General features: G+C 44.8%; 2 protein-coding genes across 3 annotated transcripts in view; one reads left to right on the top strand and one right to left on the bottom strand.

Annotated features, from left to right (window-relative positions):
• The window catches only part of ccne2 (cyclin E2), a 38,909-nt gene that overhangs the window by 9,759 nt on the left and 10,740 nt on the right, over window positions 1-18,410 (bottom strand). Inside the window, exons 7-10 of the mRNA XM_085992635.1 lie at window positions 17,359-17,454; window positions 9,187-9,321; window positions 7,974-8,085; window positions 1,926-2,083 (exon numbers count right to left, since the gene is read on the bottom strand). Of these exons, the coding sequence (XP_085848761.1) occupies window positions 1,926-2,083; window positions 7,974-8,085; window positions 9,187-9,321; window positions 17,359-17,454 (501 nt within the window). The remainder of the gene's footprint in view (window positions 1-1,925; window positions 2,084-7,973; window positions 8,086-9,186; window positions 9,322-17,358; window positions 17,455-18,410) is intronic.
• The window catches only part of ints8 (integrator complex subunit 8), a 170,973-nt gene that overhangs the window by 142,112 nt on the left and 10,451 nt on the right, over window positions 1-18,410 (top strand). Inside the window, exon 32 of one of the 2 annotated variants that reach the window (XR_015078982.1) lies at window positions 3,275-5,890. The exons of the other annotated variant lie outside the window; for it this stretch is intronic. The gene's annotated coding sequence lies outside the window, so the exon portion shown is untranslated. The remainder of the gene's footprint in view (window positions 1-3,274; window positions 5,891-18,410) is intronic. 2 annotated transcript variants of the gene reach the window in all.

The raw sequence follows: 18,410 nt of genomic DNA, 5'->3' as shown, positions 1-18,410 counted from the left end.
TTTCATAATGACTTTGGCTGCATCGTCTTCCTTTATAAAGACAGATGCAAAGTACTCATTTAGTACCTCAGCCATGCCCTCTGCCTCCATGCGTAGGTCTCCTTTTTGGTCCCAAATTGGCCCCACCCCTCCTGTAACTACCCATTTACTATTTATACCTATAGAAGACTTCTGGATTCCCTTTTATGTTAGCTGTCAATCCATTATTATGCTCACTCTTTGCTTCTCATTTCCTTCGTGCATTCACACACATGCACTGTAAACCCATCTTAGACCTTCTTATATTCTCTTAGTCTGACCCCACCTAATACCGTACTATTTCTTACTCTAATGTTGTCCATCTCCCAATCCTTTGTGCACCTTGTTTCTCCTAATGCTACATCCTGGTGCCCATCCCCCTGCCAAATTAGTTTAAACCCTCCCCAACAGCAATAGAAAACCAACACCCCTCCCCCACAACGACAGTGGCCCCAGCTCTGTTGAGATGCAACTCGTATTACATTAAAGGCACTATATAAATGTAAGTTGTTGTTGTTGACCCCACTTTGAGTTTCCTCAACAATATTTGCAAGAAGCTACACAGTAACAACCTATTTTCGCCAAGCAAGGGCAGCACGGTGGCATAGTGGTTAGCACTGTTGCCTCACAGCGCCAGGGACCCGGGTTCGAATCCGGCCTCAGGTGACTGTCTGTGTGGAGTTTGCACATTCTCCCCGTGTTTGCATGGGTTTCCTCCGGGTGCTCCGGTTTCCTCCCACAGTCCAAAGATGTGCGGGTTAGGATGATTGGCTATGATAAATTGACCCTTAGTGTTAGGGGGATTAAATACGTGGGGTTACGGGGATAGGGTGGGATATGTGTTGGTGTAGGGGTTACGGGGATCGGGTGGGATATGTGTCGGTGCAGGCTCGATGGGCCGAAATGGCCTCTATCTGCACTGTGGGGTTTCTGTGAAGTCTGTTAATCAGATACCTTAAAATGAGACTATAGTGCTTCAAGATGAGCGGATATTGAGGGGCTCAGAAGACTAGTTGCTGCAAGATAGTCCTAACCTTGTGGAGGGAAAACTGCAAGATTACCTTCTGGCAGAAGAGGTGCAGGAAACCCCCCAAAAAATCAACAGTTTCCTCTCTCCACCCCCCACCAAAGGTATCTGCAGCTCTACTACCAAAGTTACAGCAAAGAGGGAGAATCCTCTGCAGAAATTCACCCCCACAGGTTTCATTCTTTGAAAAGAAGCTGAAGTTCCATGCAAGCCTCCTGCACAACCCAACCACTTCCCTTCCCTCTTAACACTTCAGCTTGGTGCTGCTTGAGGTCATTAGGCTTGAATTTGTTTTATGTGGGTTGCCACTCAAAATCTTTCGTACCTCCCGTAATCAGAGAATCAAGGGTACTGCCTGGAATATAAAAATCAGACAGGAACTGGGAGGGGGCAGAAAAAACAAGAGGAGATTTGATGGAGGTCTTCAAAATCATGAGGGGTCTAGACAGAGTAGATATAGAGAAACTGTTCCCATTGGCGGAAGGGTCGAGAACCAGGACACAGATTTAAAGGTGATTGGCAGAAGATCCAAAGGCGACATGAAGGAAAACTTTATGCAGCGAGTGGTTGTGATCTGGAATGCACTGCCTGAAAAGGGTGGTGGAGGCAGAGTCAATCGTGGCTTTCAAAAGGGAACTGGACAAGTACCTGAAGGAAAACAATTTGCAGGGCTACGGGGAAAGGGCGGGGGAATGGGACTAGCTGAAGTGCTCTTGCAGAGAGCCGGCACGGGCTCGACAGACCGAATGGCCTTCTACTGTGCTGTAACCATTCTACATCACTCCTAAACCAGCTCCTCAAGGGCAAAGGGACAATGTCCTTAGATGATTTTCCACCCTCCCCACCCTAAGAATGGATAATATAAGTTAAAATAACTCACCAGCATGTCCAGATACTTTGTATGCGTCTGGATGTTATGCCTGTCCTCATCTGCCACTTGCTTGAAATTTTTTAATTTTAATGGATCGCTTTCACTCAGTGTCTTAGCAAAAGGGACCATCCAGTTAAAACATGTGGAAATGCTCTCCCATTCCAGACCTAGATACACAGCAAGGCAAGCAAAACAGAACATTCAGAAGTGTATAAATTAACCAGTTTATGCATCTCCAACAATCAAAATTAGAAGCTTCCTGGTGCCATCGAGACAAATCAAACCCTTGTGAATACGTTAAAGCAAGTAAATTCGTTTTAAACGGAACCCCCTCCATTGTGGGTACCATTAAGCAATAGAAAAGTTGAGTAAAGTCTAAAACAATTCAACTGAAGCACAGTAACTCAGGTGCTGATATAAAAGTACATTTTAAAACTTTACACAAATTTTGCAGGAACTATATAAAAATGGGACAAATAATTGATGGTTCACCATAAGCTCAGTATCTGAAATATTTCAACACAATTCCTTAAGCTCACTGAAATCAATGTTCTATAAATTTTAAAACAAAAAGAGCAAAATTGATGTCAATTCAATTTTATCAAGCTTTGCCATTGTATCACTGCATGACTGTTTTGGGAGGTTGGGGCAAAATGTTATATTGATGTGTATTTATGAATTAAGTTCAGAAGGGCCAAATTTGAGCACACGCAGGGTCAACCGTTGAACTGGCATGCAGTGCTAGCTATCCCAAGCTCTGCTCGTTTAAATACATTTTTCACATCCCTGTGCACATCAGAGCAGGTGCTGGGAGTAGATTGATGGAAGGGACAGAATTTCCACCAAAGCAGTATGTCTATGAAAAGCACGCAGACAAACTTTCAGCTCTTTCACAAGTAACATCATCTTTACTAGCATAAGCATATGGTACACAACAGCTCTTATGGCACATCACCTCTATTAGAAGGGAATCCTGTCATCATATGAACATACTCCTTTTCTTATTCTACAGGGATGTCCCAACTAATTTGCAGGCCCAATTGCCAGGAAACTTAGCATCTTGCAGCCACCCACGTTACTCATTTCACTGGGTGCAGGCACCAGCCTAGTTACACTGAACCCAGGGGATTTACCAAATGTGTGGGAGGGAACACAGTGAAGCATTCAGCAAGATCAAAGGAAAGCAATTGGAGGTGACAACAAAGTAACAGGAACCAGATGACTGGAAGGGCTGGTGAGGAACTGAGTGCATACATGGGATTAGGACTAGTGTTCCTGTAGGGGATAAACACAAACATAAACTGGTTGGGCCGAACGGCCGGTTTCCATATTGTAATTATCTATGCAATTCTATCCAGGTCCTTCCTCAGCTGCAGAGGCCAGGAAATGGCATATCAGAAGGTCTGCATACTGAACAAGATTGCTATCTGAGCACTCATGCTGCAAGTCATTTGATCATTTGCAATGTGTTGGCAAGTTGGGAGTAGACGTCTGCAATCTGCAAGATGGCTCAGACTACGATGGAGCTTGTGGCATCCCATGGCCATATGCAGCAGAGATTCTGGAGATAGAGATCCAAAGTACAGGTCCACAACCCCTTATCCGCAATTCCGAAAAGCTCTGAAAACCGAAAGTTATTTCGTGGAGCATCACTCGTGTGCACGACATGACCTGAGTGGCGCCAAACATGAGCCGACGCGGCCGATGCTTGACCCACGCAGGTGTGAGGCGTCAGTTGTGTCTCAACGCTGCTACCAGCCACACGTGCGTCTGCTGCTCTCTGATATTTTTTGTTATTTTGTGATTTTGAGTTTAATTTCACTGTGAAAATGTCAGAAAGAGCTGCAGATACCCCTATGGGTAACAGTGAGAAGAAGAAAAGGAAGCATCTCTCATTATCGATATCGCAGAAAGTGGAGTTATTGCAGAAGCTTGATCGTGGTGTGTCTGTGCAGCGTCTTACTGAAGAATATGGTGTGGGAACTACCACCGTCTATGACTTAAAGAAACAGAAAGACAAGTTGTTGAAGTTTTACACTGACAGTGATGACCATAAACTAATGAAAAATAGGAAAACATTGCATAGGGCAAAAAATGAAGATCTTGACCATGTGCTGATTGAGTGGATTCGACAACGAAGAAGTGAACGTGTGCCACTGACTGGTTAACATAAGAACATAAGAAATAGGAGCAGGAGTAGGCCAATCGGCCCCTCGAGCCTGCTCCGCCATTCAATAAGATCATAGCTGATCTGATCCTAACCGCCAATCTACTATCACAGAACCATCTCCTGAATCTAACAGAATTAGACACACGAAATAGGAGCAGGATCAGGCTACACGGCCCCTGGGCCTGCTCCGCTACCCACAGGGCCATGACCGATCCGAACCTAGACTCATGTCCAAATTCCTGCTCGCTCCCCGTAACCCTTAATTCCCTTCTAGGAAACTATCTATTTCTGTTTTAATTTATGTAATGATGTAGCTTCTACAGCTACATGGTCATGAAACAAGCTAGAATATACCATGAAGAACTGAACATTGAAGGTGAGTGTGAATATTCAGAAGGTTGGCTGCAGAAATTTAAGAAGCGTCATGGTGTAAAATATCTGAAAATCTGTGGTGAAAAAGCTTCTGCTGATCATGAAGCAGCTGAAAATTACATTGACGAATTTGCCAAAATAATATCTGATGAAAACCTTGATCCTGAACAAATTTACAATGCTGATGAAACAGCTCTGTACTGGCGCTACGTTCCTAGAAAAACATTAACAACGGCTGATGAGAGTGCACCAGCAGGTTTTAAGGACGCTAAGGACAGGTTGACTGTTCTTGGGTGTGCCAATGCTGCAGGCACACACAAGTTAAAGTTGGTAGTGATTGGAAAAAGCCAACATCCGAGATGTTTGAAAGGTGTACGCTATTTACCTGTGCATTATTATGCGAGCAAGAAAGCATGGGTAACCAGACAAATATTTTCTGACTGGTTCAATAACCACTTCGTACCAGCGATACGAGCTCATTGCAGGCAAGCTGGACTGGAAGAAAACTGCAAAATTTTATTGTTCCTGGACAACTGCTCCGCACATCCCCCTCCTGAACTTCTTGTGAAAAGTAATGTTTTCGGCATTAACTTTCCCCCTAATGTGACATCTTTAATACAGCCTTGTGACCAAGGAATTTTACGCTCCATGAAGAGCAAGTATAAAGACATTTTTTTGAACTGTATGCTTGATGCAGTCAACAGAGGCATAGGAATCCAAAGTTTCCTGAAAGAGTTCAATGTTAAGGATGCCATTTACGCAGTTGCTAATGCTTGGAACGATGTTCATAAACCAACATTAACAAATGCTTGGCGCAGACTTTGGCCTACAATGATGTTTAATGAAGATGGACCTGCAGATGAAGATTTTGAAGGATTTCGTGTCACTGAGAAGATGATATCAAACCTCCTTACTTACGCCAAAGGTTTATCATCCGAAAGTGTAAATAAGTTAGAGGAAGCTGACATTGAAGTGCTGAACATTGACAATGATGCACCTGTTGTGCATTCGTTGAGTAATGGGGAAATTGCTGAAATGGTGTTAAATAAAGACAAGCATGAGGATAGTACTGATGATGATGACATTGTGAACACAGGTGAAAAAATCCCCATAGACAATATGGTGAAAATGTGTGATCAGTTAATTGATGGCCTTGAACAACGTGCATTTATCAGTGAGCAAGAGATTATGGAAGTTTACTCAATTAAAGAGAGACTGCTTAGACAGAAACCAATGTTAATGAGACAGATGACACTGGAAGAAGTCTTTAAAAAGGCCGTCTGTCATAGTGCTGCTTCATCACTTGAGAATCCTGTTCCTGGCCCATCTTCAGATGTCCGACTCCAACCTGATGACGACGATGACAACACTGATGTACCCTCTTCTCCAAGATCCTCAAGCCAGATGTAATGTACCGTTACTGCATGTACAGGTATTTAGCTTAGTTTGTACCTGTATATGTTTGAAGTTTTACTGAATGTTTTCCTCACAAATAAACTGTACTAGAGTATTTATGGTCTATATTTATCCCACTATTTAATTTACCAAATTATTACTGTACAAATAAACTGTAATACTATTTATAGTCTTTATTTATCCCACTCAGTGTGAATATTCATAAGGTTCACTGCAGAAATATTAATGTGTTTGCTTACGGGGTGCTGCCCAGACCCCCGCTAGGGTGTTCCCGTAATACCGTTCTGAAATCCGAAAAATTCCGAAACACATCTGGCCCCAAGGGTTTCGGGTAAGGGGTTGTGGACCTGTACTTGGTTTCCCCAGTGAATGTTCCGATTTTGACGAGAGACTTCTGTCACCAATGCACTGGAGTCCGATTCAAGATTCAACTAGAAAATCCTGAAATAGGGCTTCACACCCCTCACTGCTGGCCAGTGGTCTGTTTAGATACAGATCCCCAGACATGCTCAGAGTGACCAGCAGTTGGGGGGTGTTAGGAGTAGGCATGGCTGAGGCTACTGCCTCTAATCTTCATCTAAATCTCAGTGCCAGAGAAACAAAAATGTTCCTATCCTCCAAGATAGTTACTGCAAGTACAATTGTAGCTGGCAGCAGTAGGCTGGTGGGAAAGGAGAGAAATTATAAAAATACAAGAGAGCTTATCAAAAATCACTCTGAAATACAATGATAAATCAATTCCTAATGCAACAGCAAAAATAGAATACCAGGCTGAATCGGATTCTGCTGCACCACTAACTATGGTGGAGTAAGAGCCACACCCGCCAGTGACTCAAGCCTGACCCTCCCAAGCCATTACGGGCACCCACAGTCTGGTGGGTAAAGAAAGCGAAAAAAGGGGGGAAATCAGGAAATCCACCCAAGCAGCAAAGCTGCAACCCATTTCTTTTTTTTGAAATGATGCAATTGGCAAGATCGGTTCCTCTTATCAGAGGGCCGATGGAAGTAATGTGGCTGTTTTTTTTCTGGAAACCCCTATGGGAGCCATTTCCATCACTCCATTGACCTGGGCTCACAATGCTGTCAGAGCATCCCCAGTAGAGAGAACAAGAATTTGTCAGTGGCAGCTATCTAGAAAGAACTTGCATGTGTACAGCCATCAATCATATTCTCAGGATACTCCAAAGCACATTAAACACAATGAATGACTTGACGTAGTTGCTTATGTAGGAAAAAAAATTACATTTAAATAAGTTTACACGAGATGTACGCCATTAATTAGTCTCACGCTTAGTAGGTGAGGTCGCATTGTGCATTTTGGAAGTCCTGCCAGAACAGACCAAGATTAGCAGTCAGGTTAGATTCAGACCTAGTGTACATGCCAAATATACCACCCCATTGTGTGCCCATTGTACGCCTACGGAACCAGGTCCTTACATTTAGAATATTTAACCCATTTATATTGCAACGGTTGGGGCTGAACACTAAATGGTAGGGGGCTGGGTGGCACCATCATTTCACCTCAAGAAACTGGGTTCCAATGTAGCCCAGAACCGATGGGTGAAGATCTTCGGTTTTATGCAAAATGGGTTTGGCCAGCTTTGACCTGGTTCCTAATTACAAACACATTAACAATGATGGACTGGACAAAAACCCACTGGCCCATCCTGCAAGTCCCACACAACTGCGGTGCATCACACTACATACACTCCCCACCCCACCAGAAAACCATATAATTTCCAGGGAGAGGCAACATCAGATTAAAAACCCAGGCCAATTAGGGGGACTGGGGGGAAAATCTGGAAAATTCCTGAGCCCCTTAGGCAATTGAAACGAGTCTAGGAGACTACTCTGGCCCCGATTAATGCTACAGTACCTACCTTTAGTAAGAGGTGATCTCTGCCCCAGCCAGAAACAGGTATAGCTTTCGCTTGAAGCTTCCTGTAATTTGCGCTCACTGACTCAAGACACTACCTGGATGGTAGGAGTGTAAATGGAAGTGCTCTTCTGATGCTGGGGTTGGGAATTTACATACAATGAAACCTAAAATTGCACATATGCAATCAACTATATATCTCAAGCAACAAGAACCTCCATACCTGAAGCTTTAAAAGTATCTTCTATAGAAGTGTAGTAGCACACAGCAGCAGCTGTCAACACCCCATACGAGAAACTCAAACTCTCAACATCAAGGATACACAGATCTAAAAGCTGTACAAAAAAAGTTCAAAAAGATAATGAGCAACAAGATTTGCACCATTAATGTAGAATTATTTACAAAACCTGCACTTTAAAAACAGTAGACCATGTGGTGCATTTTGGTGTCTTGATTCTAAATTAAGATCAACAAAGTTTAAAAAAAAATGGATATCATTGCAACATAGTGTTATCACCAGCAAATCTCTTAAAATGCTCCTGATTGAAGGTGGAATATCAATTGGAGAGTAGGATTTCCCATAAATGGAGGAGAAAAGTGATATCCAATAAAAAGTCACCAACAACTTACAACAGTGAAACGCTTCACGATGCTTCAGAAAAGGGGTGGGGTATAATGGGCGCAGAGCAAGAGCTGAGGGAAAATTGAGGGAGGCGAGCAAAGGCACGTTTGAAGAGATGGGTTTGGAGGAGACTTTTGAAGGTGGAGTGGGGATTCCAGAGCATATGGCTATGATATATCCAGGCTCTGCCATTGATGGTAGAGCCAGGTGGGGGAGGAAAGGGAAGGATTCAGATTTAAAAGATCAGAGTCAAACTGAGATCTAGGGCTGGAGGAGGCGACAGAGAGAGTGCAGCAAAGTCATACCCAGTCACTCCACCTTGCAGCCCAATACACAGCAACATTGGAAGGCTTAAAAATTAGTTTGGGGGAAAAAAGATATTTTCCATCTGGAAGCATCAGGACCACTTCAGTTAAAGCCACTCGATAGATATTGCTATCCACATCACTGAACTATTGCTTAGTGAAATGTAACTTATTTTCAACAAAAGCGTAGTTTAAAAAAAAAGTATATTAGATGGGAAAACCATCAAGCACTGGTTAGTCTCAAATTAAATGTAATAATGAAGTACAAAAGACCAAAAACAATAAGTAAAGCAATTAAATAGAGTACAGAATTAAATAAAACTAGAGACAAGATCCCCCAGTGTTCACTGATAGCTTCTGGCCAATCATTTTCTAACCATTTATGTAGTAACTTCACGTTTTAAGTAATTTTGTCCACACAGCAGTTACTGGGTGTGAAGAGACATTCTCAGGATTTGTAATCTGCAATACTGCCACTTGCTTCACAATACTGGAAATTAAGTAATTACCTGAGCAATCCGTATAAAGGTGTCTTGAGAATACTGAGGTAGCGACATGTTGGGTATTTCTTTTAAACAGACTATTTGAAGATAAAGGTTCAACCAGCAAATAATAGTCACTGGACACAGCTCCCAATTTAAGGCCTAAAGAAAAAAAGAACCATCAGATAGTACAAGCTAATAATTTGTAATTTTGTCAGCACCCTCTCTCCAGCACTTTTTGTTCTATTGATGTAATTGCAAAATTGCAAAATCCTCTTTTTCCAAGAAAAAAAATAGCTTTCTTCAGCTACCTGAAAGTCAGTTAAATGGTCCAATTCACAAAGACAAGTACAAATGAGGAAGGCCATTCAGCCCTTCCTATGGTTCCTCCATCACAGCATCCAACTGCATCTTGAATGGTTCAGAGTTTTTGCCTTCACTCAGAAGGCTATTCCTGGTATTAATCACTGTGTGAAGACCTGCTTGCTGACATCAGTCTTCAACTTGCATTTAACTAGTTTGTACCTATATTCCCACTACATGGAATCGTAGAAGGATACAGCACAGAAGGAGGCCATTCAGCCCATTGTACCTGTGCCAGCTCTTTGGAAGAGCTATCCAATTAGTCCCACTCCCCTGCTCTTTCCCCATAGCCTTGTAACTTTTTCCCCTTCAAGTATTTATCGAATTCTCTTTTGGAAGTTACTATTGAATCTGCTTCCACCACCCTTTCAGGCAGAACATTCCAGATCACAACAACTTGCTGCATAAGAAATGTTCCCTCATGTTGCCTCTGGTTCTTTTGCCAGTTACCTTAAATCTCCCTCCTCCAGTTACCAACCTATCTGCCACTGGAAACACTTTCTCCTTAGTTCAACTAGCAAAACCCTTCATCATTTTGAACACCTATCAAATCTCCTCTTAACCATCTTTGCTCTAAGGAGAACAACCCCAGTGTAATGTATGTACCTTTAAGGGGGAGAACTACTTTTTACAGCTCCTGTATACTGTAGTACCGGCAGTGACCACACCTGTATATAAACCCTGAGTAGTGATCTGTACAGTTAGTTCTAGAGTAGCCCTCATTCAGTAAACACCTGTTGATCGTTCCCTGCAGTCTTTTGTCTGATTATTGAAGGACACAACATTAAGATACATGGATCTAACATTGGCGACGACGCAGATTCGAACCTACCTGCAACTCTGCATCACCTCCCAGGGATTCGCTCCTGGAGAAGCACGGGCGTCGACCACGGGCAACCGCCCAGTCATCCAGCGGAGATTTGAGCATCGCAGGGGAGGCTGTCGAGAGCCAGGCTTGGCTTTCCAGTCACGGTGGTCCAGCGAAACGGGCTGGCAACAGGTACTGCGCAGACCCTTCCCGGACAGCGGCGGCTAGAGCCCGACCGAGCGGCACAGAAAAAGGCCGAGCAGCGTCGACGGCGGAGGGAGAGAGGGCAGAGCGCACAGGGCACAACTGGTGTTCAGGGCCGAGCGGCGTCAACGCGGAGAGAGACGAGAGAGAGCAGAGCGCAGCCGGTGTTCAAGGGCCGAGCAGCGTCAACGGGGGAGAGAGGCGCGCAGGAAAACGCGAGGCGCTGCCATTGCCACGAGGACCGCAGAGAGCGGCATTGGCAGCAGCGCAGGAAACCCACAGGGCGTCGCCATTTGACACGAGGACCGCCGAGAGCGGCATTGGCAGCAGCGCGGGAGACGCCATTTTAAGCCGCAGTGGGGAAGAAAGGAAAGCGCGGGAGATGCCATTTTAAGCCGCAGCGGGGAAGAAAGGAAAGTGCGGGAGACGCCATTTTAAGCCAGTCTAACCACACCCAAAAATGACGAACAGTGGCAGTATCACAGCGTTCGACAATGAAGTCGAAGATTGGACGACATATGTCGAACGCATAGAAGTATACTGCAAGGCGAATGAAGTGCCAGATGACAAGAAAGCACTGGTATTGTTGAATTCAATGGGTGCAAAAACGTATGGCTTACTACGAAACCTAGTAACCCCAGAGAAGCCAGTAGAAAAGGATTTTGAAAACATAGTGTCAATCCTACAGATCCACTTAAACCCCACACCGCTGCTGATAGCAGAAAGATTTAAGTTTCACAAAAGGAACCAGCATAAAGATGAAAGTAATGCTGAGTATTTAACGGAACTGCGCAAGCTATCGAAACACTGCCAGTTTGGAACGGGACTAGCAGATACTTTAAGGGACAAGTTTGTGTGTGGGCTTCAAAGTGAAGGAACCCAGAAACGGCTTCTATCAGAAAAGGATCTTACGCTGGACAAGGCTTTCAGCAATGCAGTATCACACGAAGCAGCCGCACGGGGCGCTGCAGAGATACAACGGAGACCGCAAGAATATGGCACAAATGAAATGTCATACAGAACAGTGAAGTGCTATCGCTGCAGCAGAACAACACACGGCCACAATGATTGCTGGTTCAAGGACAAAGTGTGCAGACAGTGTGGAAAAGTAGGACACATAGCAAGAGTCTGCAGGTCGGGAAAGAAAACCAGCAGCAAGAAATCTCCACAGGAGAAGTACAAGAAGGTACATAAGGTGACGGAGAGTAGTTCAGACAAACAGAAAAGTGATACAGACTCCGGAAGCAAGGAGCTGGGTTGTCTGAAACTACATAATGTGATCAAAATGGAGGATCACCAAACTATCTGGGTCACGCTCAAGATAGCAGGAGTCCAAGTGAAAATGGAATTGGACACAGGATCAGCCCTAACAGTCATAAACCGAAGGGACTACAAGCGGCCATTCTCACATATACCCTTGAGAGATACAAAGATTGTCTTGAAGACGTACACGGGGCAAAAAGTCTACCCCAAAGGAAAAATAAGGGTGAACGTTATATATAACGGCAAGGAAACATCAAAAATGGACCTATATGTATTGCCAGATGGAGGACCACCACTACTAGGACATGAATGGATCCGGAAGATACAGCTAGATTGGCATTCCATACAAGCACTGACTGTAGATGCCAAAAAGGATGACGACGTCACACCTGGACGACTGTCAAAAATGCTAACTGACGCACAAGAAGTGTTCCAGCAGGGACTCGGAACACTAAAAGGCATAACAGCGACAATCAAAATAGAGGAAAATGCAAGCCCAAAGTTTGTTTTAAGGCCAGACCGGTACCTTATGCGATCTGCCCAGCCGTCGAAACAGAGCTGGAAGGTTTGGAATGTTCAGGAGTACTGTCCAAAGTGGACTGGAGCGAGTGGGCCACATCCATCGTTCCTGTAATGAAGAGGTCGTTGAGTAATACGCCTGGGGAACCAAAGACGGTTCGCATCTGTGGGGACTTTAAGGTGACAGTGAACCCAGTCCTTCACACTGTAGAATATCCGCTTCCGCGGATTGAAGATATTTTTGCCTCGCTATCTGGAGGGAAACGCTTCACTAAGATTGATCTGGCCCAGGCGTACCTGCAAATGGAGGTAGAAGAAGCCTCGAAACAGTACCTCACGATCAACACTCAAAAGGTCTCTACCAATACAACCGGCTGGTGTTCGGGGTAGCATCAGCTCCGGCTATTTGGCAAAGGGCAATGGAACAAGTCCTGCAAGGGATTCCAGGGACCCAGTGTTATTTGGATGACATCCTGGTCACGGGCGAAAATGACAGTGATCACCTCGCCAACCTGGAGCAGGTGCTCACTAGATTGAAGGAATATGGGCTCCGAGCTAATCGCCACAAATGCGAGTTTTTCCAGAAGCAGATCTCGTATTGTGGCCACGTTATTGATAAAGAGGGGTTACATAAGTCCCCTGAAAAGATTGAGGCAGTAGTCAAGGCTCCAGCACCGGAAAATGTGTCACAACTGAGGTCGTTCCTCGGGCTGGTGAACTACTACCATAAGTTCTTGCCGAATTTGTCTACCGTACTACACCCACTGAACACCCTACTGCAAACGGAGGTACCATGGAAGTGGAGTGACGAATGTAAACGAGCTTTCCAGAAGAGCAAAGCATTGATCACATCAAAAGAGGTGTTGGCTCACTTCAACCCAGCACTACCAATTCGGTTGGGGTGTGATGCATCACCCTATGGCATTGGAGCGGTGCTGTCGCACAAATTCCCGGACGGCTCGGAGAGGCCAGTAGCCTTTGCGTCTCGGTCACTAACCTCAGCCGAGCGTAACTACGCCCTGATTGACAGGGAGGCCCTCAGCCTAGTGTGGGGAGTGAAAAAGTTCAATCACTATCTGCACGGGCAGTTCACCTTGCTGACTGACCACCAACCACTTGTCTCCATCTTTAATCCAAAGAAGGGCGTTCCGGTGATGACTGCGCAACGACTACAAAGATGGTCCCTTTTTCTAGGGGCACACCAATATGAAATCGAGTATAAGGGCACGAAACAGCATGGAAATGCTGATGGGCTATCACGCCTGCCACTGCCTACTGCAGAGGAAGCACCAGCAGTGGATTCTGTCGAAATATTTCATTCGACTATAATTGAATGCTTGCCAGTAACTAACGCTGGTATAGAGAAGGAGACCCGAAATGACCCGACACTGTCTCGGGTATATGATTTGACGGTGAAGGGATGGCCAGCACATGGCGACTCACTGTTGCCAGCATTCTCATCCAGAAGAGAACAGCTGTCAGTATGCCAGGGGACCTTGATGTGTGGATCCCGAGTGGTAATTCCACCCAAGTTAAGGGAGAGAGTGCTCAATGAGCTTCACGAAGGTCATCTGGGAGGGGTGAAAATGAAAAGCCTTGCTAGGGCTTATGTGCGGTGGCCGGGGATCGATCAGCAAATCGAGGACCTGACAAAGAGCTGCTCAGGATGCCAGAAGATCCAAAATGCACCACCACATGCCCCTCTACACCCATGGGAGTGGCCCTCATCTCCATGACAATGGGTGCATATTGATTTTGCTGGTCCATTCATGGACTCAATGTTTTTAATAGCCATGGATGCGCACTCAAAATGGCCTGAGGTGATCAAAATGTCCTCCACCACCACGGAGAAAACTATTGCAGTCTTACGGACCATTTTTGCCAGGAACGGCTTGCCAGAGCAGGTTTGCTCTGGTAACGGACCAGTTTGTGTCCGAAGAGTTTCGAAGATTTAGGAACAGGAATGGGGTAAGGCATTACACATCCGCCCCGTATCATCCAGCCACAAATGGATTGGCCGAGAGGTTCGTACAAACCTTTAAAAAAGCAGTAAAGGCCATGTGCAATGACGACATTCCACTGCAGCATAAGGTGGACAATTTCCTGTTAGCCTACAGAAATGCGACACATGCAGTCACCAACCAGGCCCCGGCCATGATGTTCTTTAACCGAAGGTTGAGATCTCGTCTGGATTTGCTCAGACCAAATGTACGAAGAGATGTTGAGAGTAAGCAATTCCAGAACATCAATGAGAAGCCGACAAGGAGCTTCAATGTAGGGCAACCAGTCTTGGCCCGCGACTACCGAACAGAGAAATGGCAACCAGGAACGATATGCACACGGCAAGGGCCACTAATGTACACAGTGGATGTTGGGGAGAACATTGTGAGACGCCATGCTGACCAGATCCTAGAGTCACAGGAACGAGTCAACCCCATGTCTCGCCCATACGTACCTGGTGAGGAACCCGACGTACAGGTCGCATCTACCTCAGAAACAGTAGCATCGGAAGCTGATGAACCAACCGACGACAGGGGGCCAGAATCGCCTCCGCACCAAGAGCAAGACACTCGGGAAAGGCGCTATCCAGAAAGGATCAGGAAGCCTCCCCAAAGACTGAATTTATAAATAGACTATTTTCAGCTAATGTTGCATGTTAAAAGTGTTAATTGTAATTAGTTTGATATTTAATTGTTAAATGAGTGTTATGGTACTGTTAATCTAAAAGGGGAGGAATTGTAATGTATGTACCTTTAAGGGGAGAACTACTTTTTACAGCTCCTGTATACTGTAGTACCGGCAGTGACCACACCTGTATATAAACCCTGAGTAGTGATCTGTACAGTTAGTTCTAGAGTAACCCTCATTCAGTAAACACCTGTTGATCGTTCCCTGCAGTCTTTTGTCTGATTATTGAAGGACACATTAAGATACACGGATCTAACACCCAGCATCTCCAGTCTCTCCACATAACTGAAATCTCTCATCCCTGGTACCATTCTAGTAAATCTCTTCTGCACCCTCTCCAAGGCCTTGACATCCTTCCTAAAGTACGCTGCCCAGAACTGAACACAATACTCCAGCTGCGGCCTAACCAGTGTTTTATAAAGGTTTAGCATATCTTCCTTACTTTTGTGCACTATGCCTATACTTTTAAGGATCTCAAATGCCTTTTTAACAGCGTTCGCAAACTGTCCTGCCATTTTCAAAGCCTTGTGTACATACACCCCCAGGTCTTTCTGTTCCTGCACCCCCTTTAAAATTGTACCATTTAGCTTATATTGTCTCTCCTCATTCTTCCTACCAAAATGTATCACTTCACACTTCTGTGTTAAATTTCATCTGCCATGTGTCTGCCCAATCTACATCCCCCTCATTGTTTACTACATTTCAGAGTTCCGTGTCACCTGCAAATGTTGAAATTATGTCTGCTCAAGTCCAGGTCATTAATATATATATTAAAAAGAGCAGTGGTCCCAACAATCACTGGAAATTTCCCTCCAGTTTAATAAACAACCGTTCACCACTACTCTCTGCTTTTTGCCCCTTAAGCCAATTTCTTATCCATGCTCCCACTGTCCCTTTAATCTCATGGGCTTTAATTTAGCTAACAAGTCAATTATGTGGTACTTTATAAAAGGCTTTTTGAAAGTCCATATACACAACATCAATTGCACTACCTTCATCAACCCTCTGTTACCTCATCAAAGAACTCAATCAAGTTAGTCAAACACAATTTGCAAACGTGTGTGGGCTTTCATTTATTAGCCCATACTTTTCCAAGAGCCAATTAATTTTGTCCCAGATTATTGTCTCTAAAAAAGTTTTCCCACCACTGACGTCAGGCTGACTGGCCGATGGGTTTATCGCTCTCCCCTTTTTTGAACTAGGGTAACATTTGCAATCCTCCAGGCCTGCTAGAATATGCCAGGTCATCACGAGAGACAGAGTTGGACTCATTTGTGGTGCACCCCATGATTGAATAGCCCGCCAATACTTATTGCCTTCATCAACACAAAAATAAAATAACCACTTGGACAAGGCACTGACGGGCTGCCAGCAACCTTGAAACCGCAGTAGTCAGCACTTTCGGGGGAGAGGGAGAGGAAGAGAATGGAATACTTAATTTAGATCATACACCAAGGGTTCAAAGATAACACGCAGGGTACAGTAGCTTAGTGGTTATGTTACTGGACTAGTAATCTAGAAAACGGTGAGCTCAAATCCCAAGGCAGTTTGAGACTTGAATTCAGTTAAAAACTATCTGGAAATAAAATGCTGGTATCAGTAAAAAGTGACCACAAATCTGGCAGATTGGCGTAAAAACCCAACTAGTTCAATAATGCCCTTTAGGGAAGGAAACCCGCTACTTAGTCTGGCATATATGCAACTCCAGTCCCACATCAGCATGGTTGACACTCAACTTGCCTCTGCAGCGAGGTGGCAGACATGCCCATCACCACTTTCACAGGGCAACTGGGAATGGACAATTAATGCCAGCTGTGCCAGCAATGGCTCAGTGTCAGCTGTGGCTCAGTGGGTAGCACCGCACAAAAAAAAAAATAATCTAGGCTGACACTCCAGTGAAGTACTGAGGGAGTGCTGCACTGTCAGAGGTGCCGTCATTCGGATGAGACGTTAAACCGAGGCCCCGTTTGCCCTCTCAGGTAGACATAAGAGAGCACGGGAGATATCCCCGGTGTCCTGGCCAATATTTATCCCTCAATCAACATCACAAAAGAAATTATCTGGTCATTATCACATTGCTGTTTGTGGGAGCTTGCTGTTTGCTACATTACAACAGTGACTACACTTTAAAAATGTCAATGGCTGTAAAGCAGTTTGAGACATCTGGAGGTCATGAAAGGAGCAATGTAATGCAAATCATTCTTTCAATGTCACATCCAGAGAGTGAAAAAAAATCATCTTGATCAACATCAATAAATGCTTGGCCAGATATAAATGTGATGCCACTGCCCTTAAAGAACTGGACTCTATTCTGTGCTGTTGACAAATGTGACAATCAATGTCAGACTGCTTACCTTTAGAATAATCAACTCCATATCAAGTATTTCAGTTTCTGTACATGCCCCATCTGTGACATACGCAAATTCATTCAATTTTGGAGGGTAGATTTCCTGAAACAAAATGTCAATAAATGTAAACCCAAACTTTGTGCCAAGCAAGTTAAACTAAAAGTTTTCCTGGTCACATCTTATAAAAAGACTTCATTTTTAATTATTATTACATGCAGCAAAATGCATGAATCGGTTAGAATCGCTATTTCCCTTTTTAAATTTTCTCCAATCCTACACTTAAAAATACTAACTAACTGGATTACAGTTCCATAGGCGCCATCAGCTGAGACACTAGGGGGGGGGGGGATTTTAACCCAAAATAACAGGTGGGTTGGGGTCGGGTGGGAGGTTAAAGAGTTAAAAATCTGAATCCTGACCCCAAAGTGTCCACTTCTGGTTTTAACTGAGGCGGAGGAGGGGGGGGCACGCCCAGAGTTGGGCAGCCAACCCGCTCCCAGGAGGTTGGTTGACGTTTTAAATATAATGAGACCTCGTGCCTCATTTGGAAGTTCCATTTTAAATTCAACTCTGGCTAGCCGGGTTTCCCAGGCCTTGGCGAACCCAGCAGCTATAGGAAGGCGAGACTGCTGGATCCAGGGGGTAAGTGCCTTTCCACTTACCTGTTGGATCCAGCATTCCTGCCTTGCCAACAACCCCAATCCGGCCTTCGGCCCCCCACCCCACCCCCTGCAGCCTGGTGCCACAGGCCTACCCAGCCAACAGCCAGCCTTTCCAACTGCCTGGCTGTGGGGCAAACAGAATCAAAATGCTAATCAGGAGGAAACCCGTTCTCCCAGGTTTCTGACCACACTCCAGCAACACCCCCCCCCCCCCCCCCAAATTAAAATTCCGGGCAATGTCTTGGCAAAATATTCGACTGTAGTGGTGGGCCATTTCAGTCAGTTATTCTGTTCTCACCATCATTCACTCACTTTCTTGCAGGGTTCATTGGATCCCAGGAAACCCTGCCCCTCCCCCTCCTAGCACAGAGGCAAGGAGCCTAATTACAGTGACTC

The sequence above is a fragment of the Somniosus microcephalus genome, chromosome 7 (assembly GCF_052327205.1).
Source record: "Somniosus microcephalus isolate GS21.2 chromosome 7, FLI_Smic_1.0, whole genome shotgun sequence".
NCBI lineage: Eukaryota > Metazoa > Chordata > Chondrichthyes > Squaliformes > Somniosidae > Somniosus > Somniosus microcephalus.
This window is presented reverse-complemented; position numbering and strand designations above follow the sequence as displayed.